At 42.6% G+C, this 14,420-nt stretch overlaps 1 protein-coding gene across 4 annotated transcripts in view; it reads right to left on the bottom strand.

Moving 5' to 3' along the window:
* The window catches only part of SLC37A3 (solute carrier family 37 member 3), a 47,783-nt gene extending 36,442 nt beyond the window's left edge, over positions 1-11,341 (bottom strand). For 3 of the 4 annotated variants that reach the window (XM_036328553.1, XM_036328555.1, XM_036328556.1), the window contains exons 1-3: positions 11,224-11,341; positions 2,395-2,556; positions 611-716 (exon numbers count right to left, since the gene is read on the bottom strand). In XM_036328553.1, coding sequence (XP_036184446.1) covers positions 611-716; positions 2,395-2,483 — 195 coding nt within the window. In that variant the 5' untranslated portion in view covers positions 2,484-2,556; positions 11,224-11,341. The remainder of the gene's footprint in view (positions 1-610; positions 717-2,394; positions 2,557-11,223) is intronic. The other variant, XM_036328554.1, reaches the window with a different exon arrangement.
* Positions 11,342-14,420: the final 3,079 nt, after the last annotated feature.

Below are 14,420 nucleotides of genomic sequence, written 5' to 3'. Positions count from 1 at the left end.
AGTCCGCAGGCCGACGCTCTATCCACTAAGCCAAACCGGTTTCGGCATCAAAGAATGTTCTTGGCCCATATGAGTACAAGGGACTAGGCTGCATACTCTCTGAACTTAAGCAAGATACAAATGAACAAATGAATCAATCAGAGAGTATGCAAATACTGAGACATTAAACTATGTAATACACAGTGTGTACAGTTTAGGAAATAAAACACAGCAGAAGCAAGAAAAAAACTCTACTTTTTAAAAAGTGACATTTTATCTTGACACAAAGAGAAAAGCACAATTTTGATAAGTGGAAAGAAGGTAAATGAGCTTACAAAAGAACATGAGCAAAATCTCAAAGACAGAAATAAGCACAGTACTTGTGAAACTCAATGAAAAAATGGCCTAGCCAGAATTGTGTGATTTCAAAACAGTGAGAAATAAGCTGATTGGAGTGGTATTGAATCAGGGCAAGCTAAGGAATCAAACAGAAGAGTCTGGACTGTATGCCACAGGAAATAGTAAGCCATTTCAGAGTCCTAAGCAAATGAAACAAAATAGAAGACCTTGGGAAGAATTCAGAAGTAGGCACGGTTCCCTTAAATCCATCCCAGCACTTTGTTCTACTTACCTCTACAGGTTCAATCGATCTGTTAAAAGCACTCGGGGTCCACTGCTTAGAGATGCTGACTTTGACATTGCTAAACGTTTTTCTTGATGCATGGAGCAACGAGTAACTACAAAAGAGAAGAAATACAGCTGAACGAATAGCAAAGAAAACAGCCTTTAATGAAATCACAGACATATTCCTATTTGTTCTTTCAGTTTTAGAAAAAGAGAAATACTGCTTTATAAGGACTATCAACTGAATTAGTCTCTGCTAAGCAAAAGAAATAATTAACTAATCTTCAACATCAGCCCCCATGTTCCACTCATAACTTATCCCTGGATCTAGAAGATGAAAATGCAACTGATCCCAACCCACTTTAAATTATGGTTCAGTTCTGGCCCAGCCAGTATGGCTCAGTGGTTGAGCATCAACCTATGATCCAGGAGGTCATGGTTCGATTCCCAGTCAAGGCACATGCCTGGGTTGTGGGCCCCATCCCAAGTAGGAGGCTTACAGGAGGCAGTCGATCAGTGATTCTCTCTCATCATTGATGTTTCTATCTATCTCTCCCTCCCTCTCTGAAATCAATAAAAATATATTTTAAAATAAATAGATAAAAATAATAAATTATGGTTGCAGTTCTGTAAAAAATTTTAAGTCTTTAACAAACACTGACTGCTCATTGCACTAGCCATTCAGTAGCTTTTTGTTTTTTTATTTTTTATTTGTTAATCCTCACAAGAAGATATTTTTCCATTGCTTTTCAGAAAGAGTGGAAGGGAGGAGAGGCAAGGGAGAGAAACATCAATGTGAGAGAGACACATCGATTGGTTGCCTCCCACATGTCACGGCCAGGGATGGAGAGGGAATCCAAAATCCAGGTACTGTGTCCTTGACTGGGAATCGAACCCACAACCCTTAGGGAGAAGAACTGACGCTCCAACCACTGACCAACACTGGCCAGGGCAGTAGCTTTTTCTTTGGCTCCTGCATTTCCTCATACTACTGCTTCCTCCCACCCCTCACAAATGGATATCCTCTAAACTAAGCATCTAAAACTACCTATCAACTCTTACATAATTAGAGAACCATTTTCCTAGTTTCTACTTGAAAATAAAACAAACAAAAAAGCCATCATCCTCATTTGTGGTACCTTTAATAAAGAAGAAAATCTATTCAGAAAAAATAATCAAAATAGTTGAGTCACAGGGTTATGAATAACATGCCCCTAACATCAAAAGGCCAACTTTGTGTCATCAACAGACCACTAAAGAGGGCCACTGAGGGCCACAGAATTGACTAACAAACATGGATGATTCTTTAATCACGCTGACTGGGCAGGGACCTCACATGAGTTACCAGAGTTCCTCACAACTGTCTCATATCATTTTTACTACTCAAGGAGGCACAGAGTGGTCCCTGAACATGCACACCCTTTGTTCTCAAGCTCCTCATTTTAACAAATATAGGGCTTTATATTCTCAACCACAGCACCACTGATATTTTAGGTCCCCAAATCCTCTATTTGTGGGGGGTTGTCTTGTGCACTGTAGGATGTTTAGCAGCATCCCTAGTCTCTACCCACTAAATGCAAATAGCATGGCAACCAAAAATGTCTCCAGACATTGCCAAATACAGGCAAAAGAGCCCCTAAGAACTACTTTATTAGAACTATCAAGAAGTACAAGAGGAGTAACTAGTCTATTTCATGATAAGTCCATACAAGTTCCTGCATGAGAAACTTGCCATGAATAAGTATTTCCCTCAAAAGGAAAAAACAGCAACAGTTGCAGCAATCCACTTACCTGAAGAAGGTGAGCAGGAACACGACAACATGATGATGGCTGAACTGGGACAGCAGAGTTCCTCTCTGAAAAACACTTGGCCAGGCCATGTTCTTCCTGATCTTTCTTCCAGTCTTTGACCTTAAAATTTGGATAGTGGATGGCTTACACCATTTCTTCTTCCTGGAAAGGCAAAACACATTATTAACATTACTCAGTTTATCCCAACACTGAATTACTTAGGCTTATAGCCAGTCAGCATATAACCAGGCCTTGAAAGAAAAAAAATGTGTGCTAGCTGACACCAGAAAACCAGGTGGGTAATTACATTTTACAGCAGTTCGCTAGTCCTAAAAAAAAAGGAATCCGCCGAAACCGGTTTGGCTCAGTGGATAGAGCGTCGGCCTGCGGACTGAAAGGTCCCAGGTTCGATTCCGGTCAAGGGCATGTACCTGGGTTGCGGGCACATCCCCAGTAGGTGTGCAGGAGGCAGCTGATCAATGTTTCTCTCTCATCGATGTTTCTAACTCTCTGTCTCTCTCCCTTCCTCTCTGTAAAAAATCAATAAAATATATTTAAAAAAAAAAAAAGAAAACTTCTATCTTTAAAAAAAAAAAAGGAATCCTTGACCAAAGGTTACACCCTAATAGGAAGAACTCTCATGCAAACTGATAAGAAAATCACTCACTTTAACAGAAAAAAATGAGCAAAGAAAATGAATAGACAATTCAGAAGAAATGAAATGGCTATTAAACTTACCAAATAATATCTCACTAGGAATATAAAAAATGCTAATAAAGGCAAGAAAATGTTTGCATAGTTAAAACAGACTGTGGCCTGTAGGACATCTGTAATACTCTCAACGATAAAGATAAGTAAATTTAAAAAAACACAACAGATTGTGGCCAATACAGCTCAAAGTCCAATGATTTCTGAACTCTCATATGATGTTGATGGAAGTGAAAATTAGTACAGTATTACAGGAAGACAATCTGGCCAAGTTCATCAAGAGTCTTTGACACAGTCCGGCTGGCGTGGCTCAGTGGTTGAGTGTCCACCTATGAACCCGGAGGTCGCGATTCGATTCCTGGTCAGGGCACATGCCTGGGTTGTGGGCCTGGTCCCCAGTAGGGGGTGTGCAGGAGGTAGCCAATCAATGATTCTCTCTCATCACTGATGTTCCCCCTCTCCCTTCCTCTATGAAATAAAAATACATATATTTAACATGATGAATTAACTTTTTTAATAACATGAGAAAATGTCAAATGAAAAAGTATAAATATAATGAACTCCATATTTACATACTATTTTTTAATAATTCTTTCTTGTTGAAAGTATTACAAATGTCCCCCTTTTATCCCCCATTCATATTTACATACTATTTACAAATAAGTAGGGAATATACTAGTTCTTCTTAAGTAGTGGGATTAGGATTAATTTTAATTTTCTATATACTTCCCTAAAAATTCTACAATAAATGTATATATCACTTTTTTTATTTTATATTTTATTAATTTTTTACAGAGAGAAAGGGATAGGGATAGAGAGTTAGAAACATCAATGAGAGAGAAACATCGATCAGCTGCCTCCTGCACACCCCCTACTGGGGATGTGCCCGCAACCAAGGTACATGCCCTTGACCGGAATCGAATCTGGGACCCTTCAGTCCGCAGGCTGACGCTCTATCCACTGAGCCAAACCGGTTAGGGCTGTATATATCACTTTTATAATCAAGAGGGAAACATTCAACAGCATTGAACAAGTCCTATAATTGATCTGCATATTAGGAAAAATTAAATTAACAAAATGACTTGTATGAGAAATGCATTATAATAGTCAAGGTAGGAGACAAACTCAAAAGCTCCCAATACTTAAATTAGCAAATCATAGGGCATTGCTTTCAAGGCTGTGCTCCCTATAACTGCTATTATACTCCCATTTTCACTAGTCACAGCTTGGTGATGTATCCAAACTTTAAATGATGCAAGACCCAGGTGAAAGGCCTTTCTTTATTTTTTTTTAATCCTCACCTGAGTATATGTTTTTGATTTTTTAGACAGAGGAAGGGAGAGAGAAAGATCAATCAGTTGTCTCCCATACGCTCCCGACTGGGGATCAAACCCACAACTTAGGTATGTGCCCTGACCGGGAATTGAACCTGAAACCTTTTGGAGCACAGGCTGACGCTCCAACCAACTGAGCCACCTGGCTAAGAGACCATTCTTGATAAACATTATAACTGCTTCACTTACTGGCTGTGAGTCCTTGGACCAGTTAATCTCTATAAATTGCAGATGGCCTATCTCTAATAGTTATGAAACTAAAATAAACAATTTATGCAAAGGCTTAAGATAATTATTTTAGTCACTGATCTGCCCAGGATTAATCCCACATCAACAAAATATAACTAACTTCATTTAACCATTGTCCTGAAATTTTTTAACAAAATTATGAGTTGAGTAAGACTGTAAAATTCCATTTACAAAATGTAACAAATAAACCTGCTGTCTGTAATTCCAGAAAGTTACCAAACTGAGAGCTATTAGCGTTACTGCTAAATTTATCTCCACTCCCAAAGTTAAACATGCGACCCAAGTGGGACATCTGGAAACTTCAGACATTCTTTATAAAGACTAGCTCTTTGAACACATTCACACCTCAAAACACTGGGCTGAGTATTTCAGGAAAGGTTATGGGTTATGAAATTCAATAATTTGTCAGGGAAAATAATTCCAAAAATTTATACTCCAACAAGTTAGGATTACATCGCTTCGGCAATAATGGTTGTGTATTTCAGGGCTGTACAGTTACATTAATAGCTTTAATGACTAACAAGCTGTTTTGGACCATCTGGATTTACTTTCTAAATAAACCACCTTTTCCTTGGCTACAGTGATGGGGGAGAAAAGGCTTAATAAGTACATGGAGAAAGTGGTTTTAAATATTCACCTGCTACTGGCAGAATGACTTTTAAAATGAATACTACTATAACACCTGGTCCTATGTAATTATAATAATACCTTGCACTTCTATACCCGACATCACAGAAGTGATTTCTAATAATCTATGAGCTCTGGGGAAGCACACAGAGTTTTTGCCAAATCTGAATCCATCAAGCACAGCCTACTTTCTGAAAACTATTTTCTTTCCTGCTCTAAATATAAACAGATGTCTAAATTTTTCAAGTGTATATAAATGCTGTTATAATTAATACAATCAAAATTCATTTCAGTGTTTCTGAATTCACAGTAGGTTGTCATTTAGTATTTTCTCAATGGATACTGAATAGATAGATACTCAATTGATACAACCAACTATCATGTCAGAACAAGAATTATCTTTAAAAAAAAAAACACAAACCTTATTAAAAATAAGATCCTTCCCATCATAGAGGATCCACAATCACTGAACATGTTTTACTTTTCAAAGCAAGTTCATATCACTAACATCTGATTTATAATGAAGCTTGTTTTGGGTTCTAGCATATCACTCATACAAGGTATTTTCCATACAAGGCAATCTTTCCCTTATGAACATTGCCTTGGAATATAAAAGCTTCTAAAATTTTCACTTTCTATTGATGTTTAGAGTCCATTCCAACCCAAACAACACAATTTAAAGTTGTCTTGTATTAATAAGATTGTGGGATTACAGAGTGGAAAGGGGAAAGACTGGCAGGAAAGGCGATAACATACCTGAAGCATCTAGCATACATCTCCTGTGGCTCAGCCTTCACCCAACCCCAACTGCTGCCATGCTCTCTAGGAATCTAGATAAGCGGTTAATAAACTCTTATATCACAGCAAACTACCACCTGCCCTGGATAACCCTGCTTCCTCTGAGGTCTCTCAAGGAGAAGCAATCTTTTTCTCACACCCACTTTTCCTCCTTGTGAAACCCCAGCTTCTTTGAAACTCACGCCCCGGGCTTTACTGCCCGCTGTGCTGACAGCTGTCACTGTCTGATCTCCCACCAGGGCCCTGTCCCTACAGACAGCTCCTGCCTTGCGCTTCCTGTCAACATCCAGGAGGTATTCGATCACATCCCTGTCCTCTTCACCACCAACTTCTGCCTCTACCCAATGAAAACGTACCCCATGATCAAACCTGGTCCCTGCCATGGCCAGTAACTGAATCACCTCCCCAACTGGATTTCAAACATCCTTTCCTTCCAGAAAACTGCTTTCTTTCATACTGCCCCCTCCGACAGCCGTCTTACCTCAGCAAGGCTCCCAATTCGGTCACCTCATCATTCTTTCCATTACCCAATACCTTCCTCTTGTCCTCATCTCCTTCTTCACCATCTTAGAATCGGAACTATCTCCCTACGGGACTCTCTTTTTCTTGCTTGCCCCTGTCCTCCTTCCCTGCGCTCAAGCAGCTGAGTTCTGCCAGAGGAAAATCACACATTCCGGCTGGTTTCGCTTTTTAGATTCAAAACCACAAACCTCAAAGGACATGCAATACTGCCCAGCAAGCCTACACTTCCCTAATCATTTTGCTTTCTCAACCTCGAAGACAGATTTCACACTTCTCTCTTTAAACTTCCAACACTCTCTCTCTCCTCCTCCATTGAGTACCAGGGCTTTCGGTCAATGACTCCCAGATCTATAGCTCACACACTCCAGGGTTCCTGAAGGTACAGCAACCAACCACGTGATACCCCTCCCTGCATCTGAAACAGATTTTTCTTCATCCTCCCTCCAAACCGATTCCTCCCCCAGTATGCCCCACTTCAGCAAACGGTGTCACCATTGCTCCATTTCCCAAGGTAACTAGGCCTTATCCTTCATTTCTCCTTTTCGCTCAGCTTCCACATATAACCCACTACTAAGCTCAGTCCCTATGACCTCCAAAATACACCCCGTCCAACCTTTTCTCTCCATCCCCACTGTCATCGGTAAGATAAACCACCATATCCCCCACCAAGCCAACCACACAGCCTCCTGCGTGGGTTTCACTGTTTCTACATCTACCCGGCCCCCACTGTCATTTTCCACACATGGGCCAGAAATATATCTTTAAGCACACGTTAGCCGACATTCCTCTGCTTAACACACTTTGATGGCTTCCCAAGACTCAGATAAAAACACAAACCTCTTTGCCATGGCCTTCAAGCCTGTATAGTAGGGAGGTTAAGGGGTGGAGGGCAGTAGAGTTGACAGCTGGAGTTGGCAGAAAGAACCCAAGGATAAAGGAGGGGGCTGCCGAAGCAATGACTGAGAAATTGGGCTTTTTTTTATATATATATATATTATTGATTTTTTACAGAGAGGAAGGGAGAGAGATAGAGAGTTAGAAACATCGATGAGAGAGAAACATCGATCAGCTGCCTCCTGCACATCTCCTACTGGGGATATGCCCGCAACCCAGGTACATGCCCTTGACCGGAATCGAACCTGGGACCCTTCAGTCCGCAGGCCGACGCTCTATCCACTGAGCCAAACCGGTTTCGGCTGGGCTTTTTTTAAATTAGTTTTCAATAGGTTCTATATGCCAATAGGTTCTATATGCATAGAACCTATAGGTGGAAAGTTCACAAGATAGCAACGGATAAAAAAAAAAGTTTAAAAAGTTAAAAAAAAAAAAAGAAAGACAGCAAAGGGTCTAACAGTGACATCTCACTCCCTGTTCTCATCACCCTTGCTTCTGCATCCTATACATTCCAGCATAGGCCTTCACATTCACACATACAGAGATGGCATGTGACACACACTATTCTGCACCATTTTTTCCTTCACTTATCAGAGGTTGGGGGGGGTCTATCCACATCTTCATCTGCAAAGTTGCCACATTCCAGTCTACAGGACATTTCAATCCGTGGCCAGTGTATAGTAAGGTGCTGCCCACTGCCCTCCTACTCCTTGCCCACCTGGCTCTGCACCCTCACCAGTACCTTAACTCCTTAACTCCACACTCACTCCCATCTCCCCACACTAATCCCTTTCTTGGCCCTAAACCCACCAAGCTCCCTTCTTGCTTTGGGTCTTTGCATTTGCTGTTTCATAGCCTAAAATGTTTTTCTCCTGGTTCTTTGCAAATGGCTTGCTCTTTCCTTTTCTTGGCTTGTCCTCAAAAGTAATCTTCTAGAGTGACCTATCCTGGTCACTCTATTTTAGATGGCCTCCCTCACCCTGGCCAATGTGGCTCAGTGGGCTGGGCGATTCCCATTCACCAAAAGGTTGCCAGTTCAATTCCAGGACGAGGCATATGCCCAGGTTGTGGGCTCCATTCCCCCCACCCCCAAGGGGGCATGCAGGAAGCAGCAGATTGATGTTTCCCTCTCATATCAATGTTTCTCTCTCTCTCTCCCTTCCCCTTCCGCTCTCTCTAAAAAATCAATTTTCAAAATAGTTGAACTTTCATCAAAAAAGAAAAAAAATGGCCCTGACCGGTTTGGCTCAGTGGATAGAGCATTGACCTGTGGACTGAAGGGTCCCAGGTTTGATTCCGGTCAAGGGCATGTGTCAGCTGATCGATGTTTCTCTCTCATGCATGTTTCTAACTCTCTATCCCTCTCCCTTCCTCTCTGTAAAAAATCAATAAAATATTTTTTAAAAAATGGTTTCCCTCAGTTACTACTACCTGTCTCATCTCACTGTTTCTTCCCTTCATAACATTTCTCCCAATCTAATTACCTAGTTTAATTGTTTACCCCTTTATTGTTCATCTGTAAGTTCTATAAAAGCAGTGGCCTTATCTGTCTTAAGCCGGAGGCTATATCCCCAGCACCTAGCAGAACATTTAGAACGATCAGTAAAGATGTTTTTGCATGAATGATTCTTTGACTGAGGGCCAACACTGAGGCTTTCAAAGTGCCAGGCACTGTCCTAGGTACTTGCCATGCATTCATGCATTTAGTTCTCATAACATCTCACAGACGAGGAAACAGTTTAGAAAGTAATCTTCCTCTCAAAAGATGATGCGAATAATCAAACCCAGACCTGACCCTAGCCCCTAGGTTATACTGTATACGAGGAAAACGTTAAAATATAACATATCTCACCTTAAACTTAAAACATATAAATCCAGGATGGGGGGAAAAATACACCTTATTAGTAACAGTGGTTCTCTTACACACTACTTTTAAATGAGGACACTAGATGAGCAATTAGTTCCCTTTCTAGACTTCGGTTTTTACATGTGCAAAGTACAAATATTTTAAGTACTCAAAGTATAGAGAGGTGGGTGAAAAACTATTACATGGATAGGTGAGTTCACCTATTTTGACAGTATTGCATATGCTGTAATTTAGCAGCCCAATGATCAACATTTATACAAGTGTCTCTTTATCCCACATGATCTCATTTGAAGCCGTTTACCTGTAACACATAAATCCTTTTATTCAAAACTCAAGTCTTCCTGTAATTGTTCTCTCTCCTCAAATTGTTTCATTACCACAAATGGAAAATACCTAGCAGTTATCTGTAAATTTTCTCATCTTATTCTAGGTTCCCCAAACCACATTCTTCCCACCTATTTTGAACACATTCCAAAGACAAGATTTCCCTCTCCTAGAGTCTAGTTAATGGTCGTTGCTGTGGCATTTCATTATCACACATGAATAGAGACAAAGTAAAGCCTTCAGTGATACACTTGATCCTAACAGCTAGAGAGCAACAAATATTGCCCTGACTTTACTTTTAAAGTGCTGCTTCTGGGTCTTCTGATGGAAATCAAAAAGTAACAGGAGAATGATGTCACCCGAAGCCACGTGTGGCCCACAAAAAAGCATATAAAGTTCGAGTTGGAATCCAAGACCCTCCACCTAGTTAAATTCTTTGAGCCTCAAATTTCTCATTTAAAGATCACATGAAAGCCCTGACCAGTCTGGCTCAGTGGATAGAGAGTCGGCCTGCGGACTCAAGGGTCCCGGGTTAGATTCCGGTCAAGGGCATGTACCTTGGTTGTGGGCACATCCCCAGTGGGAACTGTGCAGGAGGCAGCTGATCGATGTTTCTCTCTCATCGATGTTTCTAACTCTCTATCCCTCTCCCTTCCTCTCTGTAAAAAAATCAATAAAATATATTAAAAATAAAAATAAAGATCACATGGAAAAAAAAAAAAAGAAAAAAAGACCACATGAGATAATTATAGAGAGTCCCTAGTACAGAGACCGACAGAGTCGGACACACAGCAATCAGCCAACGAATGGGAAAGAAATAATTCAAGTACCAAGACATGGAAGAAAGAAGGTTGGAATTAAGAATGAGATTCTGCTCATCCCAGGAACATATTCTCCCCCCTACAAACGTTTCAGTAAAAGCTGCCGTGACATCACCCACAATCTCCTATTTCAGAAAGCCCAGAAAGCCTCGTGGACACATTCCCATTGTCCTCTTGTCAAAAGTGAGAATAAACAGACCACATCTGCAAATAAGAGCACCGAGGGAATGGTGAATGCGTAACTCGACCCAATTCCTGGACTGAGACCATGTCACCGAGAAACAAAACCCGGGTCCCCACTAACACCCCCCTCCCTCTTCGGCCTCTGCACACCCTTCCCAAACGCTTCCCCTTCCCGCCTGGAAAGGACACCTTCACCCGGCAAAGTGCGAGGCGCACGGGAGCCCCGCCGCGCGGCCCTCGGGCCTCCCGGACCTCCAGCTGCCGCCCTCGCCCGCCCCGCCAGGCCCGCAGCACGGGGGAGGAGGGGGCCCGAGGAGCCAGGCACCGGGTGGAAGGAGTGCGCGGCCGCCCCGCGGCGCCACACCCACCGGCCGCCACCCTCGGCATCTCCGCCTCGCCCTCCCGACTCCTGGAAACCCCGGGGACCTGCCCTCCCGTGCGGCGCCCCCACCCCGCCGTCGGCCCCTTCTAGGACTGCGCCCCGCGGCCGCGGCTCGCGCACCCGAGACCTGCAGTAATCGCTGCTCTCGGACCAGCTGCTGCGCTCACTCCGCTTGGTCCCGTTGCCCGCTGCCCGCCTCCGCCGCCACCTCACCCCCAGCGCTGCGGCCAGGGTTTCCGGGCGCCCACGTGACCCGCGCGGTCCCCGTGGCATGTTGGGAGTTGTAGTCTGACCGCGAAGGCCGGGGGGACTGGGTTGGCGGGGGCTGTTCCTAGCAGCGGCGGAGGTCTCTGTGGACCCCGCTGCTGGGCGGAGCTGGGACAGGGGGTTGGGGCGGGGCGCAGCGGGGGCGGCGGTCGGGGGAGCAGTATATGGTCCAGGAATGTTAGGGGAAAAAGCAGTGAAGGAGAGAGAACATATAATTTGTTTGTTTGTTTGTTTGTTTGTTTGTTTTTTTATTAGTTAAGGTATTACAAATGTGTCCTCATCCCCCCCATTAACCCCCAACCTCCCCCCCCACACACAAACTCATGCTCCCATCCCCCTGTTGTCCATGTCCATTGGTTTGGCTTATATACATGTATACAAGTCCTTCGGTTGATCTCTTCCCCTTACCCCCGCCCTCCCCATATAATTTGATATGATGTATACATCACCTTTTTTTCAAAAAGCTTTATCGCTCTTTCTTTTTATAGAAAGCAACGTGTTGCTAAGTGTGCTACTAACCTGCCACGAAGGCATAAGCTTTAGATTGTTTAAATACAGTTGCCCATAGTCTACCAGTATCATTCACTGTTCTATGTCGCACCCCACCTACTCAAATAAATCAATGTTCTGGTCCTGGAGGCCTCAAGCAAAAATTAAAGGTCTTACAACACTTAACTTTGAACAAGGAGCTCTGTCCTCCTGGGCTGCTTTCAAACTATTGGGGAAATATAATTAGGAGGAAAAAACAAAAAACTCCCAACCCAGAAGTCTTTCCACAAAAGTAATAGACTAGGAAACCGTTGTATTATTAAATAAACTTTAATCCAGAATGTGATGCACTTTACAAGCAATGCACTGAGATTGCAAAGATGGAAGGAATCTCCCCTTTATATAGCCAAGCCAAGACAACCCACTAAAAAGCATGCTCTCAAATGAGAGGATGTGACAAGGTCACACATCCTAACTTTATCAGGGAAACTGGGGAGACAAAACCTGTGTTGGCTTAACCAGAGGAGAAACAAATGTCCATACCTTTAGGACAGGAGATAGTCTTGCAGATTGGAGCAAGGTGCCCACAAAAGTTAGGCTGTTAAGCTGATGCCATTTTGGGCAGCCCATCTGGTTTGCAGATGATTTAATAAAATTATAATCCCTTAAAAAAAAGGTAGGCTCCTACCCTTACACAGGAACTGGGTATTAGGGACACTATCTTCCCGGTTGTTTGCATTTCAAAGATGGTTGCCAGGTCCTGGAGGAAACATTCCTAAACTGTGAGACTAGCCACAGGTTATTTAGCCATTATAAATATATACTGTACATGTATTTTAAACATACGCAGAAAGAAATTTTGAAAGAAAAGGGAGGAAGGGAATGTGTGCAATGCAGTAGTAGTTTTGTTTCTAGTCACCTAAGGGTGTATCTGGGGGAAATGTGGTATCAGCGTGAGCAACAATAAACCAGCCGAAGGTTTCACTTTTATTTTTAAAAAATACATAGTAGAATATTACTCACACACTTAAAAATGAATAAAATTCTGATACATGCTACAACATGGGTGAACTTTGAAAACATTATGCTAAGTGAAATAAGCCACACACAAAAACAAATATTGTTTGAGTCCATTTATGTGCGGTACCTAGAGTAATCAAATTCATAGGAACAAAAAGTAGAATAGTGGTTACCAGGGGCTGGGAGGAAGGGAAAATGGGATTACTGTTTAATGGATATAGAGTTTCTTTGGGGGGTAATGAAAAAGTTCTGGAGATGGATGGTGATGGTGATTGCACAAAAATGTGAATGTATGTCTTACTATTGAAAGGTACAGTTAATTAATTAATTTGTTGTTGTCAATCCTCACCCGAGGATATTTTTCCATTGATTTTTAGAGAGAGTGGGAGGGGGACAGACAGAGAGAGAGAAACATCGATGTGAGAGAGAAACATCAACTGGTTGCCTCCTGCCGGCACCCTGACCAGGGTCCAGATCGAGTCTGCCACTGAGGTACGTGCCCTTGACCGGAATCGAACCCGGGACCCTTCAGTCTGCGGGCTGATGCTCTATCCACTGAACCATACTGGCTAGGGCAGAATGATACCCTTAAAATGGTTAAAATGGTAAAATGTATAAATTGTGAAATACATGTGTATATACGTATATGTGTGTATATAAAGTAAGTATATAACCTGGCGGCCGCCACCATCCAGAAAGCCTTTTCCCCGTGGCCCAAGCTATGGTCTTTGCACTGATAGTCATACTGAGGGAGAAGGTCGGAGTAGGGAGAGGCCGAATCTCTCCTTGGCTTCCATAACCATCTGGACATTTTACCACCATTTGATGTTACTCTAGATGTTCTCCAAGTAGTCGGTCTGAGTCCGCTGACTTTTTTTTTTCTTTAACAGTAAGCATTACCGGGAGAAGAAAACATTTGATGGCTAATCTCATTGACATTGACATTTAATGGGCTTTCTTTCCTGCCCCCTGCCCATACATTTGTGGTGGGTCTTGACTAGGAACATTTCATTTCCTAGTCACATACCTATGACCATGGCTCTCAGCAGTCAGCTGCAGCAGCCTGTGGCAGGGTCTTTTGTTTTCTTGCTCTGCCTGCCAGCATTGGGGTTATTTTATTCAAAGGAGCAGTTCCCCACAATTTATCTGTAAGTGGAATCCGGAGCAAAATAAATCATATTTTAAAGATCATCTGAAGGAATCATGGGGGAAAGGCGCTGTTCGATATTGAATAAATTGTCCTCTGTTGCAGGGCTTCTCAATCTCTCTAGACCTCAGCCACAGAAGAAATGCATTTTCCCTCACCCCCTCCCCCGCCCCCCTATACACAGGCAGGTCTGCAACTGACCCGAACATTTCACAGAACAATCCTGAGCCTGATTACGTGAGATACATTCTGGAATTTTTTTTGCGAACTTCTTCTGTAAAAATGCTGGTTGCAACCCACTAAAGCTGATTTCAGGACTCGGGACTAGGTCTCAGCCCATGGTTTGAAAACACTATACCAATTTAAATATTTTATAAACAGGATGCCTCTGTTT

Source organism: Myotis myotis, unplaced genomic scaffold (assembly GCF_014108235.1).
Source record: "Myotis myotis isolate mMyoMyo1 unplaced genomic scaffold, mMyoMyo1.p scaffold_m19_p_11, whole genome shotgun sequence".
Classification (NCBI taxonomy): Eukaryota; Metazoa; Chordata; class Mammalia; order Chiroptera; family Vespertilionidae; genus Myotis; species Myotis myotis.
The sequence above is the reverse complement of the archived record's forward strand: the minus strand, read 5'-3'. Positions and strand labels throughout refer to the sequence as shown.